Source organism: Vipera berus, assembly GCF_964194415.1.
Source record: "Vipera berus genome assembly, chromosome: 7".
In the NCBI taxonomy this organism is placed as follows: Eukaryota; Metazoa; Chordata; class Lepidosauria; order Squamata; family Viperidae; genus Vipera; species Vipera berus.
The window spans coordinates 57979856-57997423 of NC_138209.1; the positions used below are offsets into that span (position 1 = coordinate 57979856).

At 38.6% G+C, this 17568-nt stretch overlaps 1 protein-coding gene across 2 annotated transcripts in view; it reads right to left on the reverse strand.

Moving 5' to 3' along the window:
- CC2D2A (coiled-coil and C2 domain containing 2A) overlaps nt 1-17568 on the reverse strand; it is a 258232-nt gene that overhangs the window by 56858 nt on the left and 183806 nt on the right. For both annotated transcript variants that reach the window (XM_081332397.1, XM_081332396.1), the window contains exons 20-21: nt 15297-15388; nt 13729-13896 (exon numbers count right to left, since the gene is read on the reverse strand). In XM_081332397.1, coding sequence (XP_081188523.1) covers nt 13729-13896; nt 15297-15388 — 260 coding nt within the window. The remainder of the gene's footprint in view (nt 1-13728; nt 13897-15296; nt 15389-17568) is intronic.

The following is a 17568-nucleotide window of genomic DNA, read 5'->3' on the forward strand; positions in this document are numbered from 1 at the left end:
CCCCCTGCTCAAGCAGGAGAACCTATACAATTTCAGACAAGTGGCTATACAGTGCCCACGATTTCTGAAAGCAAACACTTCCACTGGTCAATTGTCCTCCCTGTTAGGAAGTTTTTCCTTAATTCCAGGTTGCTTCTCTCTTTGATCGATTTCCAACCATTCTTTCTTGTCTTGCCCTCTGGTGCTTTGGAGGATAGTTTGAAGCACTCTTCTTTGTGGCAGACCCTTAAATACTGGAATACTGCTACCATGTCGCTCCTGTTTCCTCTTTTCTTTAGACTAGCCAAACCCAAGTCCTGCAGCCATTCTTCATATGTTTTAGTCTCCAGACCTTTGATCATTTTAGTTGCTCTTCTCTGAACTTTTTCCAAGGTCTCAACATCTTTTTTGTAGTATGGTGACCCAAATTTAATGCAGTATTCCAGGTGTGGTCTTACTAGGGTTTTATAAAGCGGTACTAATACTTCCCCCTTCATGGATTACTGCCTTGTCATGGTGAAGGGGCTTGCATAATTCAATGAACCTATGAGCTATGCTGTGCAGGGCCACCCAAGATGGACAGGTAATAGCAGAGAGTTCTGACAAAACGTGATCCACTGGAGAAGGAAACCCACTCCAGTATGTTTGCCATGAAACCCACTCCAGTATGTTTGCCATGAAAACCCCATGGATAGTATCAAAAGGAAAAAAAGATATGATGCTGGAAAATGAGCCCCTCAGGTTGGAAGGTGTCCAATATGCTACTGGGGAAGAGCAGAGGGCTAGTACTAGTAGTGCCAGAAAGAATGAAGCGACTGGGCCAAAGCCGAAAGGACGCTCAGCTGTGGATGTATCTGGTGGTGAAAGGAAAGATTTTTTCTCCATAGGAACCTGGAATGTAAGATCCATGAATCAAGGAAAGCTGGACGTGGTCAAACAAGAGATGACAAGACTGAACATCAACATCTTAGGAATCAGCAAACTAAAATGGACAGGAATGGGTGAATTTAATTCAGATGACCATCAGGTATACTACTGTGGGCAAGAATCCCTCAGAAGAAATGGAGTAGCCTTCACAGTCAATAAAAGAGTAGCAAAAGCAATACTGGGATACAATCCCCAAAATGACAGAATGATCTCAGTTCAAATCCAAGGCAAACCATTCAATATCACAGTAGTCCAAGTCTATGCCCCAACCACCGGTGCTGAAGAGGATGAAATTGACCGGTTCTATGAAGCCCTACAGCACCTTATAGAACTAACACCAAAAAATGATGGATGTCCTTATCATCATGGAGGATTGGAATGCTAAAGTAGGAAGCCAAAAGATAACCAGAATAACAGGCAAGTTTGGCCTTGGAGTACAAAATGAAGCAGGGCACAGGCTGATAGAATTTTGTCAAGAGAATACAATGGTCATAGCAAACACTCTTTTTCAACAACCCAAGAGACGGCTCTACACATGGACATCGCCAGATGGTCAACACAGAAATCAGATGTGCTCTGCAGCAAAAGATGGAGAAGCTCTATACAGTCAGTAAAAACAAGATCAGGAGCAGACTGTGGCTCAGACCATGAGCTTCTCGTTGCAAAATTTAGGCTTAAACTGAAGAAAGTAGGGAAAAGCACTAGGCCACTCAGGTATGAACTAAATCATATCCCTGACAAATATACAGTAGAGGTGACAAATTTAAGGAATTAGATCTGATAGACAGAGTGCCTGAACAACTATGGACAGAGGTTTGCAACATTGTACAAGAAGTAGCAACTAAAACCATCCCAAAGAAAAAGAAATGCAAGAAAGCAAAATGGCTGTCTGAGGAAGCTTTGCAAATAGCTGAGGACAGGAGGGAAGCGAAAGGCAAGGGAGAAAAAGAAAGATACACCCAATTGAATACAGAATTCCAGAGAATAGCTAGAAGAGATAAGAATGCCTTCTTAAATGAACAATGCAAAGAAATAGAAGAAAACAATAGAATAGGGAGCACTAAAGATCTCTTCAAGAGATGGGCATGATAAAGGACCAAAATGGCAGGGACCTAACAGAGGCAGAAGAGATTAAGAAGAGGTAGCAAAATTACACAAAAGAACTATACAAGAACGAGCTTAATGTCCCTGATAACCACGATGAAGTGGTCCCTGACCTTGAGCCAGACATCCTAGAATGTGAAGTGAAGTGGGCCTTAGAAAAGCTCAGCAACAACAAAGCTAGTGGAGGTGACAGTATTCCAGCTGAGCTATTCAAAATCTTAAAAGACAATGCAGTAAAAGTGCTACACTCAATTTGCCAGCAAATTTGGAAAACTCAACAGTGGCCACAGGATTGGAAAAGATCAGTTTACATTCCAATTCCAAAGAAAAGCAGTGCCAAAGAATGTTCAAACTATCGCACCATTGCACTCATTTCACATGCTAGTAAAGTTATGCTTAAAATCCTACAAGCTAGACTCCAGCAGTATGTGCATCGAGAACTACCAGAAGTACAGGCTGGATTTCAAAGAGGCAGAGGAACTAGAGAACAAATTGCCAACATACGCTGGATCATGTAGAAAGCTAGGGAGTTCCAGAAAAACATCTATTTCTGCTTCATTGACTACGCTAAAGCATTTGATTGTGTGGATCACAACAAACTGTGGCAAGTTCTTTTTTTATTATTAAAGAGTTTTACAAAATTTTACAATATATCCCCAAATCCCTCCCACCCCATCCCCCCCACTTCCCCCCCCCACTTCCCAGAGCTAAATACAGGACTATAGTTACAACAATCATATTCTAAATAAAAATTTACACAATATACAATCAACCAAATTCGTACTGCGCTTTAACTCTCTCTTAACATAACTACAAACAATAACAATATCCCACTAAATTCTACTCATAAGCTAAATGGAACTTTTTGGTCCCATATTTGTTTTCAATATAATTTATCCATCTCCTCCAAACTGAAATATATCTCTCCTGTGAGTGATCCTTTAAATAAGCAGAAATCTTGGACATTTCTGCAAGATTAGAAACTTTAAACACCCATTCTTCTACCGTGGGCAGATTGTCCTTCTTCCAATATTGTCCCACCAGTAACCGTGCTGCCGTTATCATATTCAACATCAGATTAGTCTCTTTGACATCACAATTTACAACAATACCCAGTAAGAACAATTGCGGGGAAAACTTTATCTTCCTCTTAAAAATCTTTTGAATGTTCCACCAAATTTTAATCCAGAAGGCTTTTATGTTTCTACAAGTCCACCACATGTGGAAATAGGTAGCTTCTAAGCTACCACACCTCCAACACTTAGACTGCAGATTAGGATACATGTTGGACAACTTCTTGGGATCCAGATGCCATCTATAAAACTGTGGCAAGTTCTTAAAGAGATGGGAGTACCAGACCAACTTATTTGTCTCTTGAGAAACCTATATGCGGGTCAAGAAGCAACAGTGAGAACTGGACATGGAACCACTGACTGGTTCAAAATTGGGAAAGGAGTCCGGCAAGGCTGTTGTCACCCTGCCTGTTTAACTTATATGCAGAGCACATCATGAGACAGGCAGGGCTAGATGAATCAAGTTGGAATTAAGATTGCCGGGAGAAATATCAACAACCTAAAATATGCAGATGATACCACTCTAATGGCAGAAAGTGAAGAGGAACTAAAGAGCCTCTTGTTGTGAATGAAGAAGGAGAGTGGAAAAGTTGGGTTGAAACTAAACATTAAGAAAACCAAGATCATGGCATCCGGCCCTCTCAATTCCTGGCAAATAGATAGGGAAGAAATGGAGGTAGTGACAGATTTTATTTTCCTGGGCTCCAACATCACTGCAGACTGGGACTGCAGCCAAGAAATTAAAAGACTCTTGCTGCTGGAGAGGAAAGCCATGGCAAATCTAGACAGCACACTAAAAAGCAGAGACATCACCCTGCCAACAAAAATGTGTATAGTCACAGCTATGGTCTTCCCAGTTGCAATGTATGGCTGTGAAAGTTGGACCATAAGAAAGGCTGAGCATCAAAGAATTGAAGCTTTTGAACTATGGTGCTGGAGAAGACTCCTGCGAGTCCCTTGAACTACAAGGCAATCAAACCGGTCAGTCCTAGAGGAGATCAACCCTGACTGCTCTTTAGAAGGTCAGATCCTGAAGTTGAAACTCAAATACTTTGGCTACCTAATGAGAAGGAAGGACTCACTGGAGAAGAGTGTAATGCTGGGAAAGGTGAGGGCAAGAGAAGAAGGGGATGACAGAGAATGAGGTGGCTGGATGGAGTCACTGAAGCAGTAGGTGTGAGCCTAAATGGACTCTAGAAGATGGTAGAGGACAGGAAGGCCTGGAGGAACATTGTCCATGGGGTCGTGATGGGTCAGACATGACTTTGAAACTAACAACAACAACTAATACTTCTCGTGATGTTGATTCTATGCCTCTGTTTATACAACCGAGGATTGCATTAGCTTTTTTGGCTGCTGCTGCATACTGTTGGCTCATAGTCAAGTGATTGTCCACGAGGACTCCAAGATCCCTCTCAAAGTTACTGTTTTTGAGCCAGATCTCACCTAATCTGTACTTGGACCTTTGATTTTTCCTGCCTAAATGTAAAACTTTGCTTTTTTCCACATTAAAATTCATTTTGTTGGATAAGGCCCTTTGTTCAAGTTTGTCGAGTTCTTTTTGGATCCTGAGCTTGTCTTCTGGGGTGTAGGCTATTCCTGCCAGTTTAGTGTCATCTGCAAATTTGATGAGTTCCCCTTCTATTCCCTCAACTAAGTCATTAATGAAGATATTGAAGAGTACGTGTCCTAAGATGGATCCTTCTGGTACCCCACTGCTTACTTCTCTCCATGTGATGTAGTACCATTGCAGACTACTTGCTGAGTACAGTTTGTCAACCAGCTACAGATCCATCTGATGGTGGTGTTGTCTATCCCACCTTTTTCTAGCTTACTAAGTAGCAGGTTGTGATCTACTTTGTCAAATGCCTTACTGAATTTTAAATATACTATGCCCACAGTGTTTTGCTGGTCTACTAATTTAGTCATTTTATCAAATAATGAAATAAGATTGGTTTGGCATGATCTATTATTGACAAACCCATGCTGGTTACTGGTTATAACTTTCTTTGCTTCTAGTTGTTCACAGATCTGTTTTTTTATTATCTTTTCCAGGATTTTCCCAGGTATTGATGTTAGACTGATTGGTCTGTAGTTTCCTGGGTCTGTTTTTTCCCCTTTCTTGAAGACAGGAACCACGCCAGCCCTTTTCCAATCATCAGGTACCTCCCTCGTACTCCAGGAGTTTTGAAAGATATGGTGCAATGGTTCTGAGATAAACATCTGCCAGCTCCTTCAGAACTATGGGATGTAATCTGTCAGGTCCTGGTGATTTATATTTGTCAAGGTCAGATAGGTGTTCTCTTACCATTTTCTTGTTTATTTTAATTTCTGTTTGTAGTTTGTCTTTTGCAGTAGTTTTTTTTGGTATGTTGAGCTATAATTTCTTTTTGTGTGAAGACTGATGCAAAGAATAAGTTAAGCAGCTCTGCTTTCTCCCTATTACCTGTTACTTCCTTGCCATTTTCTCTCTTTAGTGGACCTACAGTTTCCTTGACAATTTTTCTTGTTATTAATCTGTTAAAATAAACTTTTTTTATTGTCCTTGATTTCTGTTGCAAGTCTTTGTTCATTCTGAGCCTTTGGTTTCCTGACTTTATCTTTGCATGTTCTGGCTGTCTGCTGAAAATCAGCCTTAGTTATATCTCCCTCTTTCCATTTTTTGTACTTGTCCTTTTTGTCTTTCAGTTTGTCAGAGAGAGCTTTGTGCAGCCATGCTGGTTTCTTCTTGGATTTCTTGTTTTTCTTTTTCAGTGGTATTGTGCTGGACTGGGCTTTTATGATCATAGTTTTCAGTTTCCCATGCTTCTTGTGTTGTTTTCCCCTTTAGGATTTTCATCCAAGAAATCTTTCCTAGGTTCTCTCTGAGTTTGTTAAAATCAGCTCTTTTGAAGTTTAAGACTCTGGTTGGATTATTTTCTATTGCTTGTGTTGCATTATATTGAATTTCAGCATGACATGGTCACTTTCACCCAAGGTTCTGGCAACTTTTTTTTTTAATTCCATTTATATTCCGCCCTTCTCCGAAGACTCAGGGCGGCTTACAAGCTTAGCAGTAGCCTTCATTCTATGTATATGCCTGCTTATTAGGGCTTTCACACACACACCCCAAGCGGCATTATTACAAAGTCAGCTTAATTGCCCCCAACAATCTGGGTCCTCATTTTACCTACCTCGGAAGGATGGAAGGCTGAGTCAACCTTGAGCCTGGTGGGATGCGAACCTGCACTAATTGCAGGCAGCTGGTGTTACTTAAGGAGGCATTAGCCCACTGCTCCACCAAGGCTCTTTTCAACTCCCTCTATCACTTCTTCTCAATTAGTAAGAATTAGGTCCAGAATTGCTTTACTTCTAGTTCCCTCCTCTACCTTTTGGATGATAAAGTTGTCAGCTAGGTTGATTAAGAATCTGTTTGATCTCCCACTCGCTGCAGAGTTTGACTCCCAGTTGATATATGGATAATTGAAATCTCCCATTACTACTGTGGTATGTGTCCTACATACATTTGTTAACTGGTTGGCAAAAAGCTTTTCCTATTTCTTCTGGTTGGTGGGGTGGCCTGTAATATACACCTATGACAATGTCACTTTTTTCTCTTTTATATTGACCCATATACATTCTGGAGAGATTTTATCTTTGATCACGTGCATTTCTATAGATATGTAGTGTTCTCTTACATATAATGCAACTCCCCCTCCTCTTTTTGTAGGCCTGTTTCTTTTGAACAATTTGTATCCATCAGTCCATTCCACTCATGGGTTTCATCCCACCAGGTTTCTGTAATGCCAGCTATGTCATACCCATCCTCATGTACTTTTATGCCTGTCCATGGGTATGTTTCCTGCATCTCCTGATTGTTGTTGGAGTTTTTCTTTTTTCCCCTCATCACTCCAAACCTTATGTTTGATTTGTTTTCTTGAGATTCATGACTGGTTTTGTGTTCTAGAGATTCTAAAGACTGGTCAGCCTTCCCTCTCAATTTTAGTTTAAAGCCCTCCTGATCAGTTGGGCCATTTTCCCGTTTTCATGAGGTGCAGTCCATCCCTTGCCAAGAGTCCTTCACATAGGAAATGCAGTCCATGATCCAGGAAACCAAAGTATTCTTGGCAAAATAAGCCAATGGTTTATTTCTAAAATTCTTTTTTCTCTCAGTGGGGGTTGGCCTTTCGTTGGGAATATTGATGAGAACACTACTTGTGCTCCTAGCTCCTTAGCTTTATTGCCTAGTTGCTTATAATCTCTCAATGTTGTACTCAGTTTCTTTGTTGTGTCATTCGTCCCAGTGTAAAGGAGGATGGCTGATTCTGTTCCTTTGAGGATAGAATCTCCTATTACCAATACTCACCTTCCTTTTTTGGGTGGTGCAGTCTAGGGTGCTTTTCTGTTTGTCTTATGTGTGTTTGTTTGTTTGTTTTTACAAATTTTATTGATTTTCTAATATTACATTCACTTATTTGAAAAGCAACATGGTGGCTAAGTAGTAGTAATTCAGTTACATACAGATATCATTAGTACAGCTTTCAGATTTCTACCATAAACATTTCCTCTCTTTTTTCCCTTCATATATACTGTCTATTTGTAAATTTAAAGACAAGTTTTATCCTATAAATCACATAGAAAATAACTTTCTTACATATATCCATAGTTTTTAGTTTACACATATTCTAGTTGATTTAACATACAATCTTTTAGACAATCAATGACCTAATAGATTTTTCAGTTTTGATTTTCACTAACATTTAGATTTAACATTTGATTTAACATTCTCAAGATTTTTAATATACTCCCAATTCATCTATCACCATTCCTCACAAAATCTAATATTCAAAATACACATCCCATCTACTTAACTTCTCACCCTCTATGTCAACAAATTAAAGATACAATATGATATCCTACTTTTTTGCTAGTTTTCAGTTTTTTTAAGAAGTAATCAAAATTTCTTCTTTCAGTATTTAATACTTCCTCTTGCTTCCTCTTTTTATCTGCTATCTCTTGCTTAAACTAATAATTTTCGTTTTTAACGTTCCATATAGACCTGTTTATTAATTTCATCAATAAGTTTTTAGCTCATCTACATTATTCACCTTTACATGACCTTTATGCACAAATCAATATTCAAATTAGCTATTAATATTTATACTGCTAAATTTTAATGACCAAATTTTTTTCTTTATCTCAGTTCATAACAATGTCTTGTATTCAACATGCACCTCTTATCTATTTAAGTACATTCTGTTTTAGATTTCAATAACATGGTCGAAACTCCATTCTTCTAGAGTCTTAATCTGGCTTTTTTCCTTTGCCAAATCATCTTCCATGTTCTTGTTTTTGGGTCATTGAACCAATCTCCTTGTAATATCATGTACAGTTGCAAGAAAAAGTATGTGAACCCTTTGGGATTACGTGGAGTTTTGCATGAATTGGCCATAAAATGCGCTCTAAACGTCATGTAAGTCACAACAATAGAAAAACACAGTCTGCTGAAAATAATACTACACAAACATTAGCTGTTGTCATGTTTTAATTGAACATAAGATGGAAACATTCACAGTGAAGGGTGGAAAAAGTATGTGAACCTTTGGACTTAATAACTGGTTGACCCTCCATTGGCAGCAATAACCTCAACCAAACGTTTCCTGTAGTTGCAGATCAGACTTGCACAACGATCTGGAGTAATTTTGGACCACTCCTCTTCACAAAACTGTTTCAGTGTACCAATATTCTTGGGATGTCTGGTGTGAATCGCTCTCTTAAGGTCATGCCACAGCATTTCAATCGGGTTGAGGTCAGGACTCTGACTGGGCCACTCCAGAAGGCCTATTCTGTTCTGTTGAAGCCATTGTTTTGTTGAATTACTTGTATGCTTTGGGTCATTGTCCTGTTGCATCACCCATCCTCTGCGGAGCTTCAGTTGGTGGACAGATGGTCGTATGTTTTCCTGCAAAATGTCCTGATAAACTCTGGAATTCATTTTCCCATCAATGACAACAATCCGTCCAGGCCCTGAGGCAGCAAAGCAGCCCCAAACCATGATGCTCCCTCCGCCATGTTTTACAGTGGGGATGAGGTTTTGATGTTGGTGTGCTGTGCCTTTTTTTCTCCACACATAGTGTTGTGTGTTTTTCCCAAACAATTCAATTTTGGTTTCATCTGTCCACAGTATATTTTGCCAGTAGTGCTGTGGAACATCCAGGTGCTCTTTTGCAAACTTCAAACGTGCTGCAATATTTTTTTGGGACAGCAATGGCTTCCTCTGTGGTGTCTTTAGCTGACACTCTAGGATTCTTCTTTTCCTCATTAAGCATTATGCACTGTGCTCTTGCAGTCATTTTACAGGACGACCACGCCTAGGGAGAGTAGCAACAGTGCTAAACTTTCTTCATTTGTAGACAGTCTGTCTTACCATGGACACATGAACATCAAGGCTTTTGGAGATACTTTTGTAACCCTTTCCAGCTTCATGCAAGTCAACAATTCTTGATCGTAGGTCTTCTGAGAGCTCTTTTCTGCGAGGCATGGTTCACATCAGACAGTGCTTCTTGAGACCAATAAACCCAAAACAGGTGTGTGTTTTTAAAGGGCAGGACAGCTGTCAGCAACACATCCAATATCATCACACTGATTGGAGTCAAGGTTGGCTCACTCCTGGCTCCAATTAGCTCTTGGAGAAGTCATTAGGCTAGGGGTTCACATACTTTTTCCACCCTGCACTGTGAATGTTTACATGTTATGTTCAATTAAAACATGACAATGTTTGTGTAGTATTATTTTAAGCAGACTGTGTTTTTCTATTGTTGTGACTTACATGACGTTTAGAGCGCATTTTATGGCCAATTCATGCAAAACTCCACATAATCCCAAAGGGTTCACATACTTTTTCTTGCAACTGTATATTAGTTGATATTGGCAAAACCATCTGGTTGCCATTTTTTTAGAGGACTTGTAGATCTAGTGGGTCGTCTCTTTATTCTTCCATATCGATGTGGTTGTTCTGAATTGTGTATCTTCTCATCCAACTGTTCTTTTTCTACATCCTCTAGTTCCTTCTGAGTTTTACAGGAAACCTTTTCCTTTTTCCAAGTTGTCGATGTCTTTTCTGGATTTTCAAAAGTTAATATTTGTTGAATAGTAGATTCTTCTGTCATAGTATTTAAATGTTTCATTTTTTCTATTGTATTTTGTAGAGATGGTTCTTTAATTGTGGTCAAAGTTTGGGCTTTCATATCTGGGCTGTCTTCTTGTTCCTTCCAATAGCCTCTTAGTATTTCATTGGTTCTGGTAAGTGTTTGAATTAGTGTTTTCAATATAGAGAGAATTTGTTGATCTTCATCCATAAGGAAATTTTGTTCCTGGTCTTCTTCCATATTGGTATTTTAGACTAAAGGCTTTATACTTAGAAAATCCAAAAGACAGAAAAAGTTTTTTTTCTAGATAGGGAACACAGAGTCTTTCACAGCTGTTGTTTCAAAATTCTCAAGGTTATGTATCTTATCTATTTCCCTGGGCAGTCAGCCAGGCCCCTTTTAAAGTTTCCCTTTGAGTCCCAAAGTTATTTTAATATTTTCAGTTTTTCTTCTTTTTTATAAGAAAAAACCCAGATTTTCAACAGAAGTAGACAATGAAAAATAAAAAAATCTCAGTCCACAAACTTTGAAAAATAAAGTTCCAATTGGGATTCAGTTACTTTTTCAATGTTTAAAACACCCCTGGGTAGTTAGTCGCCGCTCTTCTGGAGGGAGGGCTAAAGTCCCCCTTCCCTCACTGCAGGGGGAAAAATGCTTAGCAGCTTAAGGAGGTACAGAAAATAATTAGAGTGTAAAAGAGGTAGATCTCACCCAGTCTCTTCTGTGCTGCTTTAAAAGTAGCCTTTGGCTGTTTCCAGCCTAGGGACAAGCCATAATGGCCAGTCCTTTTGTCCGCCAGTTTGGAGGGATCTCCAGGTCTAACAGGAGAGTTGCAGCTTTCCTGCGATCCAGCAAGCACCCCTCCTTGCTGGTCACCTCTTTGGGGTGACTTTTGGCCCTTTTCAGGGGCCCCCAGCGATGCAAAACTGGACAGGGGAGAGAGAGAGCAAGTCTCTCAGCCGTCCGTAGCAGCTGCATAGCAAACCAGAAGTCTCCCTCATATGTATTTGTTGATGTGACTCTTTAGGGATGTTTGCTGTTGTTTCTTTGCTAGATGTCTGCATGTTTTCTTTGAGGGAGAGGTTGTGGGTCTGTGTATTTCCATCTAGGGGGAGAAATTGATTGCTCAATTTTAATGGGGTTGCTTCTGGTTGGGTTAGATTGGGCAGTAGAAGTTTGTTAGATGTCTGCTGGTTCTTTCTTTGGTTATTGTGTTTCTTTCTGTGTGTGACATACCTCCATTTGTCCTCCTCCAAGGGTTTATCCATAGGGTTAAATCCTCTGCGAGTTATTTCTTCATTATTTGATTCGGTTTGGGTATAGTTTTCTTGTGTGGGTTGGAGTTTGGCTACAGTTACCTCTAAGTCATTTACTTTTTCCTCTAGTAGTTCACTTAGTTTACATCTCATGCATGTTTAATTTCGGTGTTCTTTGGGCATAAGCACTTACATGGAACATATATTGCACACAATAGTATCAGTCGCCTGTTCCATGATTTTGTTGTTTGAAAATCCCTCTTTTTTGGTTGGTGGGTGTGCTTTCCTGTTAGTCTTGTTTCTTCCTTCTGTTCCAGTTAATTGTGCTTATTTTTTTCCTTATCCTTTATTCTGCCTGTTTGTGCTCATTTTTCTACCTTGTTATTTATTTAACCTTACTGTTATGTTAGTTTTATTTATTCTTTTCTTCCCTCTATTTTTAAAAAGTTTTTGAGCTCCAATTCCTCCCTACCTTATTATTAGTCCTATTCTTCCTTGATTTCTAATGTTCCACTCTTGTTTTTATTATTTGCCTATTTATTTAGCTTTTGTTTTCTGTCCTGTATTTATTTTTATTATTTACTGGGGTCTTCCCTCCCTTACTATTGGGACCTGAAGCTTAAATGTTGCCTTCATTTCCGTTACTCGCTGCTCTGGCCTTTTGTTATTTTCTCTGCCAGCTTCCTTCTGTCTTTCGGTGCTCCTCTCTGCTCTGGTAAGGCCTGCCATGCAGCTTTCCAGTTGGCTCAGCTCTGCTGTCTGGTCTGCTCCTCTCAGACGATCACTCAGCTTCAGAGAACAGAGCTCTCTAGCTCCAAGCATATCTGTTGATGCTGCTGTGTTTCTCCCCTCCTCAGATTTTGCCACCACCAATTTCTCACAGCTGACAGATTGCTGTAGAGATTTTGTCCTCTGCCAGATCAGTCTAGCAGGAGCCAGGGTAGGGTGGGGAGGCTGCTGATTTTGCTGGGGAGGGAACGCTGATCCAGTCCCCCACCTAGGGCAAGTCTCCACTGGGGAGGGCTGCGGGACAGGAAGGAGGCAGGGAGAGGGCTGTGGTAGTCGGGCTGCCTCTAGTTTGCTGGGCCCTTGGTTGGGCTGCCTGGCTACCCCCTGGAGCTGGGCTACTTAGATTGGAGTGTGGGCCTAGGCAATTACTGAATATGAATACTGAAAAGGAGGGGGGGAAGTGGAATGCCAACTCCAGACAACAAGAAAACCAACCGTGTGAACCAAGGATGTTTGAACAGGTACCTGCCAACAAACAAAGATACTTTCCCATAGTAAAATTTTTACACTTGATTAGACAATGTGATCTGCACTAATAAGGGGAGGGAGAATTCTATTTTTAATTATAGCAGTTTGCATGGGAATAATCAAAACTGGTTTTGCTTTTAATTGTGCCAAAATGATGTACTCAATAAAGTTTGCACAAAGAGATTGGATCATCCTGTTGATGTTTACTTGGTTGGGTTCATTAGTCAGAACCTTGACAAACACAGCTGTTAAGTGAATTTGGCTTCCCCCGCTTTTTGGCTTTCCAGAAGGTCACAAAAGGTGTTCATATAAACCCAGGATACAGCAACTGTCATAAATATGAGTCAGTGTCAAGCATCTGAATTTTGATTATGTGACTATGGGGATGCTGCAATGGTCATAAGTATAAAAAGGAGTCTAAGTATAAAAAAAGTCACCTTTTTCAGTGCTGTTGTAACTTTGAACGGTCATTAAACAAACAGTTGAAAAGTTGAAAACTACCTATATGAGGTATTACAACTATTATAACGTATTATAACCTCTATTATAAGAACAGAATCTTGCAAATCTGAAAGCACATTCCCCTGCACCCTACCCTTGCCTTTATTTTCCAGGGAACTAGGAAGGGTGCCTTCTGAGATTTTAACATGCCTTCTTTCCTGCTTTGAGCTGCAATCTCCCATTGGCTGCAGCTCTTCTTGTTTTCCTACTCACCATCACATCATGAGGGACCTTTTCAGGGACTTTTGAATTATATGCCTGGAGGAATGGAACAAGTAGTTTCCTATTTTATGCTCTCAACAGCTTCAATAGGCACATTTAAAGCTTTGGAGGGCAAGATGCATGGCTATGTAACAATAAAGTACTAATAATTAAAAATTGGGGGAAAAATAAATATTCCAGTACTGCTTTCTAAGATTGTGATCAGCAAACATAGACTAAAGCAATGTCCAATATATTATCCACAGAAGAACATAGCTAAGAGCTTGATTAAAAGCTGCTTACCTCCCAGCACACTTTCTAACAGGAAGTTCAAATGCTCTAACAACATTAACCAAGAGTTTTATATCACCATCTGAGAGATTCTGTGCTGTTACTTTCTTCCTCTCTTTTCGCCTTGGTTTTAAGGGTCGCTTTGCTTCGGCCAGTGTAAAGAGGCTAACACTCAAAAAGCTACCAATAAAAAACCAGAGCTAAAGTTTAAAGGTTCTGTTGCTATAATTTATCATGCTAACATTGTATAATAATTATGATTTCTAAACAATAATAATTCTACAAAATACACTGGTTTGTATATGGATCTCAAAACCAACCATCTATAGAGAAGTGAGAATGCAAGTTGACATACCCTGGGCCAGCAGAACTTAGAAACAGAAGGCAGAGCAGAACAAAAAGAAAAACCAAGAGTGAAATAAAGTTCAGTGGAAGTGCAAACAATTGATTATTTGTATTACAACTTGAAATATACATATAGGTATCACATAATTCATGGCATTGACAACCCAAAAACCTCACTAAGGAGGGAAAGGAGAGATGAAACTGAATTAAAAATGTCTGCATGGTAACAGAAAATATATAGAACTGTCCTATATGCATAAAAGATCCCACTATATTTAGTGGAATTCACTTCCAGATAGGTATGGTTTGAATTACTTGGTTAGAAAGAAAAGAAAGAAAAAACAAAAGCAGGGGTTGGAACCGAATGGGGGAACAGAAAAGTTTTTAAGGGAATGAAATGTGCTGACAAAAATTCTAACTAAAGCTCCTGCCAGCCCTACATGGTAGATCAGACTAAGAAATCAAGATAAATGGGGCTTGAGTCCATTCCCAAAAAACTAATTTGAAAGTATGTCTCAGAAAAGCTCCTTCTTGCTTCACATAAAGATACAAGATTCTGTTGCTATAACTTTACAATAAAGTAGTCCTATCCTACATGGCATTGATTTCTTAGTCTGCTTTACCTTGTAGGACTTGATAGTAAAGAATGGTACATCTCTTTATGGCAGTTTCACTCCGGCATGAGAGCTCCCTCTTTCGGGTATGTGTCTCGTATTCCACTGAGTTTCCATTTCTGCCTTTAATGTTGTTAACTGCCCACCTTCCTTCAGTTCCTCATCTAGCCCTTCTTTTACTTCCAGAGATAGCTGATATCATGGGTTCTGTATGTGACATCATGCACATCCTCATGTCACTTATATGGTAGTGTTGTCACAGCTACTTCCAGATGCCTTTGTCCAGAATGATTGTAGAAATACATTTTTTCCACACAACCTATTTCACATTGTCACTATCAACCTCCAATTATCTTCATGTTTTCAAAAAATGTAACTGGAAATGCCAGCCAAAGATAGATCAAATGTTATTCAATTAAACGTTACTGAAACAAAACTAGAAATAAGTTTGCTTAGAAAGTGACACAGCTACATTTTAAAACAAATTAAGCAAGGTTTTCAGGGCCCCAACTGCACTTTTGAAAAATATTTAAATTAAAATACTTCTAAGTAAGACAAAAACATGTTACATCTGAAACACGTTATTACAACTTTGAGCTGGCCTTATATTCTCTTCCTTACCCAATAGTAGGGATTTCATCTTCATTGACCAAGTCAGAAAGAACAAAATGGTGCTTTGCGATCAGGAGACGATTAATTACTGATTCCCTAACCTGAAAAAAAAGAAAAAAGAAAATTATCGTAAATCTGAAATTATTCAATTGCTATGCTACTCAGATTAGCAAATCAATCAATCAATCAATCAATCAGAATAGAGCTGGAAGGGATCATGGAGGTCTTCTAGTCTAGCCCTCTGCTCAAGCAGCAGACGCTACACCATTTCAGACATGTGACTCTCCAGTCTCTTCTTAAAAACCTCGAGTGATAAAACATCTACAACTTTTGAGGGCAAGCTGTTTTCTTGCTGTTTTCTTCTAAAAGTGACATGTTTCCATCGGTCTGCCTCTTTAGGTTCATATAGGGTCATTTTTCAGAAGCTGTTTGTTCCCTATTGTGTTCAATTGGGATGTATCGGTTATTTTTTTAGAAGCTGTTTACTCCCTATTGTGTTTAATTATGGTGTAGTCTTCTTGTTTAAGATGGGAATTCACACTTTGTTCACTGAATTTCAGAGTGGCTAGAGTTGCTTCTAGACCCTTTACTTTTTATTCTAATAATTCATATGCTTTACATTGGATACATTGGATAGTTTGAGTCTTCTGTGAGCATAAGCTCAAACATATGAAATATTTTGCAAGTCACTATAATGTCAGTCTCTATTTCTATATTTTGTTAAAAAAATTAAAAATCTTTAACTTAAAGACTCATTTAGGGCTAAAACAATCAAGCAAAAGGTCTATAGGATGAAAAATCATTCATTCCTACTCCATTCTTTTATTTTCTACAGTAATCTTTCTTAAAAATAGAAAATAATCATAAGCAAGTAAGATGTACAACTAGAGTGACATACAAAAGCAACTGAAAAGGACAGGTTAAGCCAATGTGTCGACTGATCAAGATAGTGAAATTAGGAATGAATCTGGTCTGCAGTTTTTAAGGACAAAAATCTATTAAATTTGCATGTTTAGAAGCTGTAGAGATCAATCCATCTTGCAAAAGTTTGTCCTTTCTTAATGGACATTCATTTTGTCCTACTGAGGGAAAATCCACACTGCCGTTCTTAGCCCATGTAGCTCACATTAAAACAAAACAAAACATAATACACTTGAGATGCAAAACTGTTTGTATAATTTGGCTTTTAACTTTCCTGGTTTGCTAAGAAATCAGAATGGGGTGACATAAGCATTGAGGTGGCAGAGATAAATTACAGGAAATATTTGTATTATTTATTTCTATTATAAATTTCTATTTATTATTAACTTATTAAATATAATTTTAACTATTTAGTTAAATGATTTAATTTAAAACATACCTCGTCTTTCAACTTATAAAGATGTATCACATCTTTTGCAGAGATATTCACAGAATATTTCCAAGTATTTTTATTTATTTATTTTATATATATATATATATATATATATATATATATATATATATATATATATATATATATATATATATATATATATATATATATATATATATATATATATATATATATATATATATATATGTGTGTGTGTGTGTGTGTGTGTGTGTGTGTGTGTAAATTACTAACAAAGAATTAAGGGAGGCTGAGATGCATTTCTAACTCTTTAGTCTTCATCAGTCAGTCATACCCTTCTGAGATTCGAACCTGGGCTGATTGCATATTAGGCAGTATTTTACCTCTTTGAGCCACAGGATCTCTCTCGCTCTCTGTTAGTTTTTTGCAAGGGGAGATATGAGTCAATTGTTAACTATTTAGATTACCTTGCTAGGCCCCAAACATGGGGCAAATCTTTATTTCCTGTTTTCAGCCTTATCTCAAAGGCCATCGAACAGGCTGTAGTCACACCGGACAGTTCATATATTTGTGTAAATTACTAACAAAGAATTAAGGGAGGCTGAGATGCATTTCTAACTCTTTAGTCTTCATCAGTCAGTCATACCCTTCTGAGATTCGAACCTGGGCTGAATCTACCTAAATCTAAATAATCTAAATAGTTAACAATTGACTCATATCTCCCCTTGCAAAAAACTAACAGAGAGCGAGAGAGATCCTGTGGCTCAAAGAGGTAAAATACTGCCTAATATGCAATCAGCCCAGGTTCGAATCTCAGAAGGGTATGACTGACTGATGAAGACTAAAGAGTTAGAAATGCATCTCAGCCTCCCTTAATTCTTTGTTAGTAATTTACACAAATATATGAACTGTCCGGTGTGACTACAGCCTGTTCGATGGCCTTTGAGA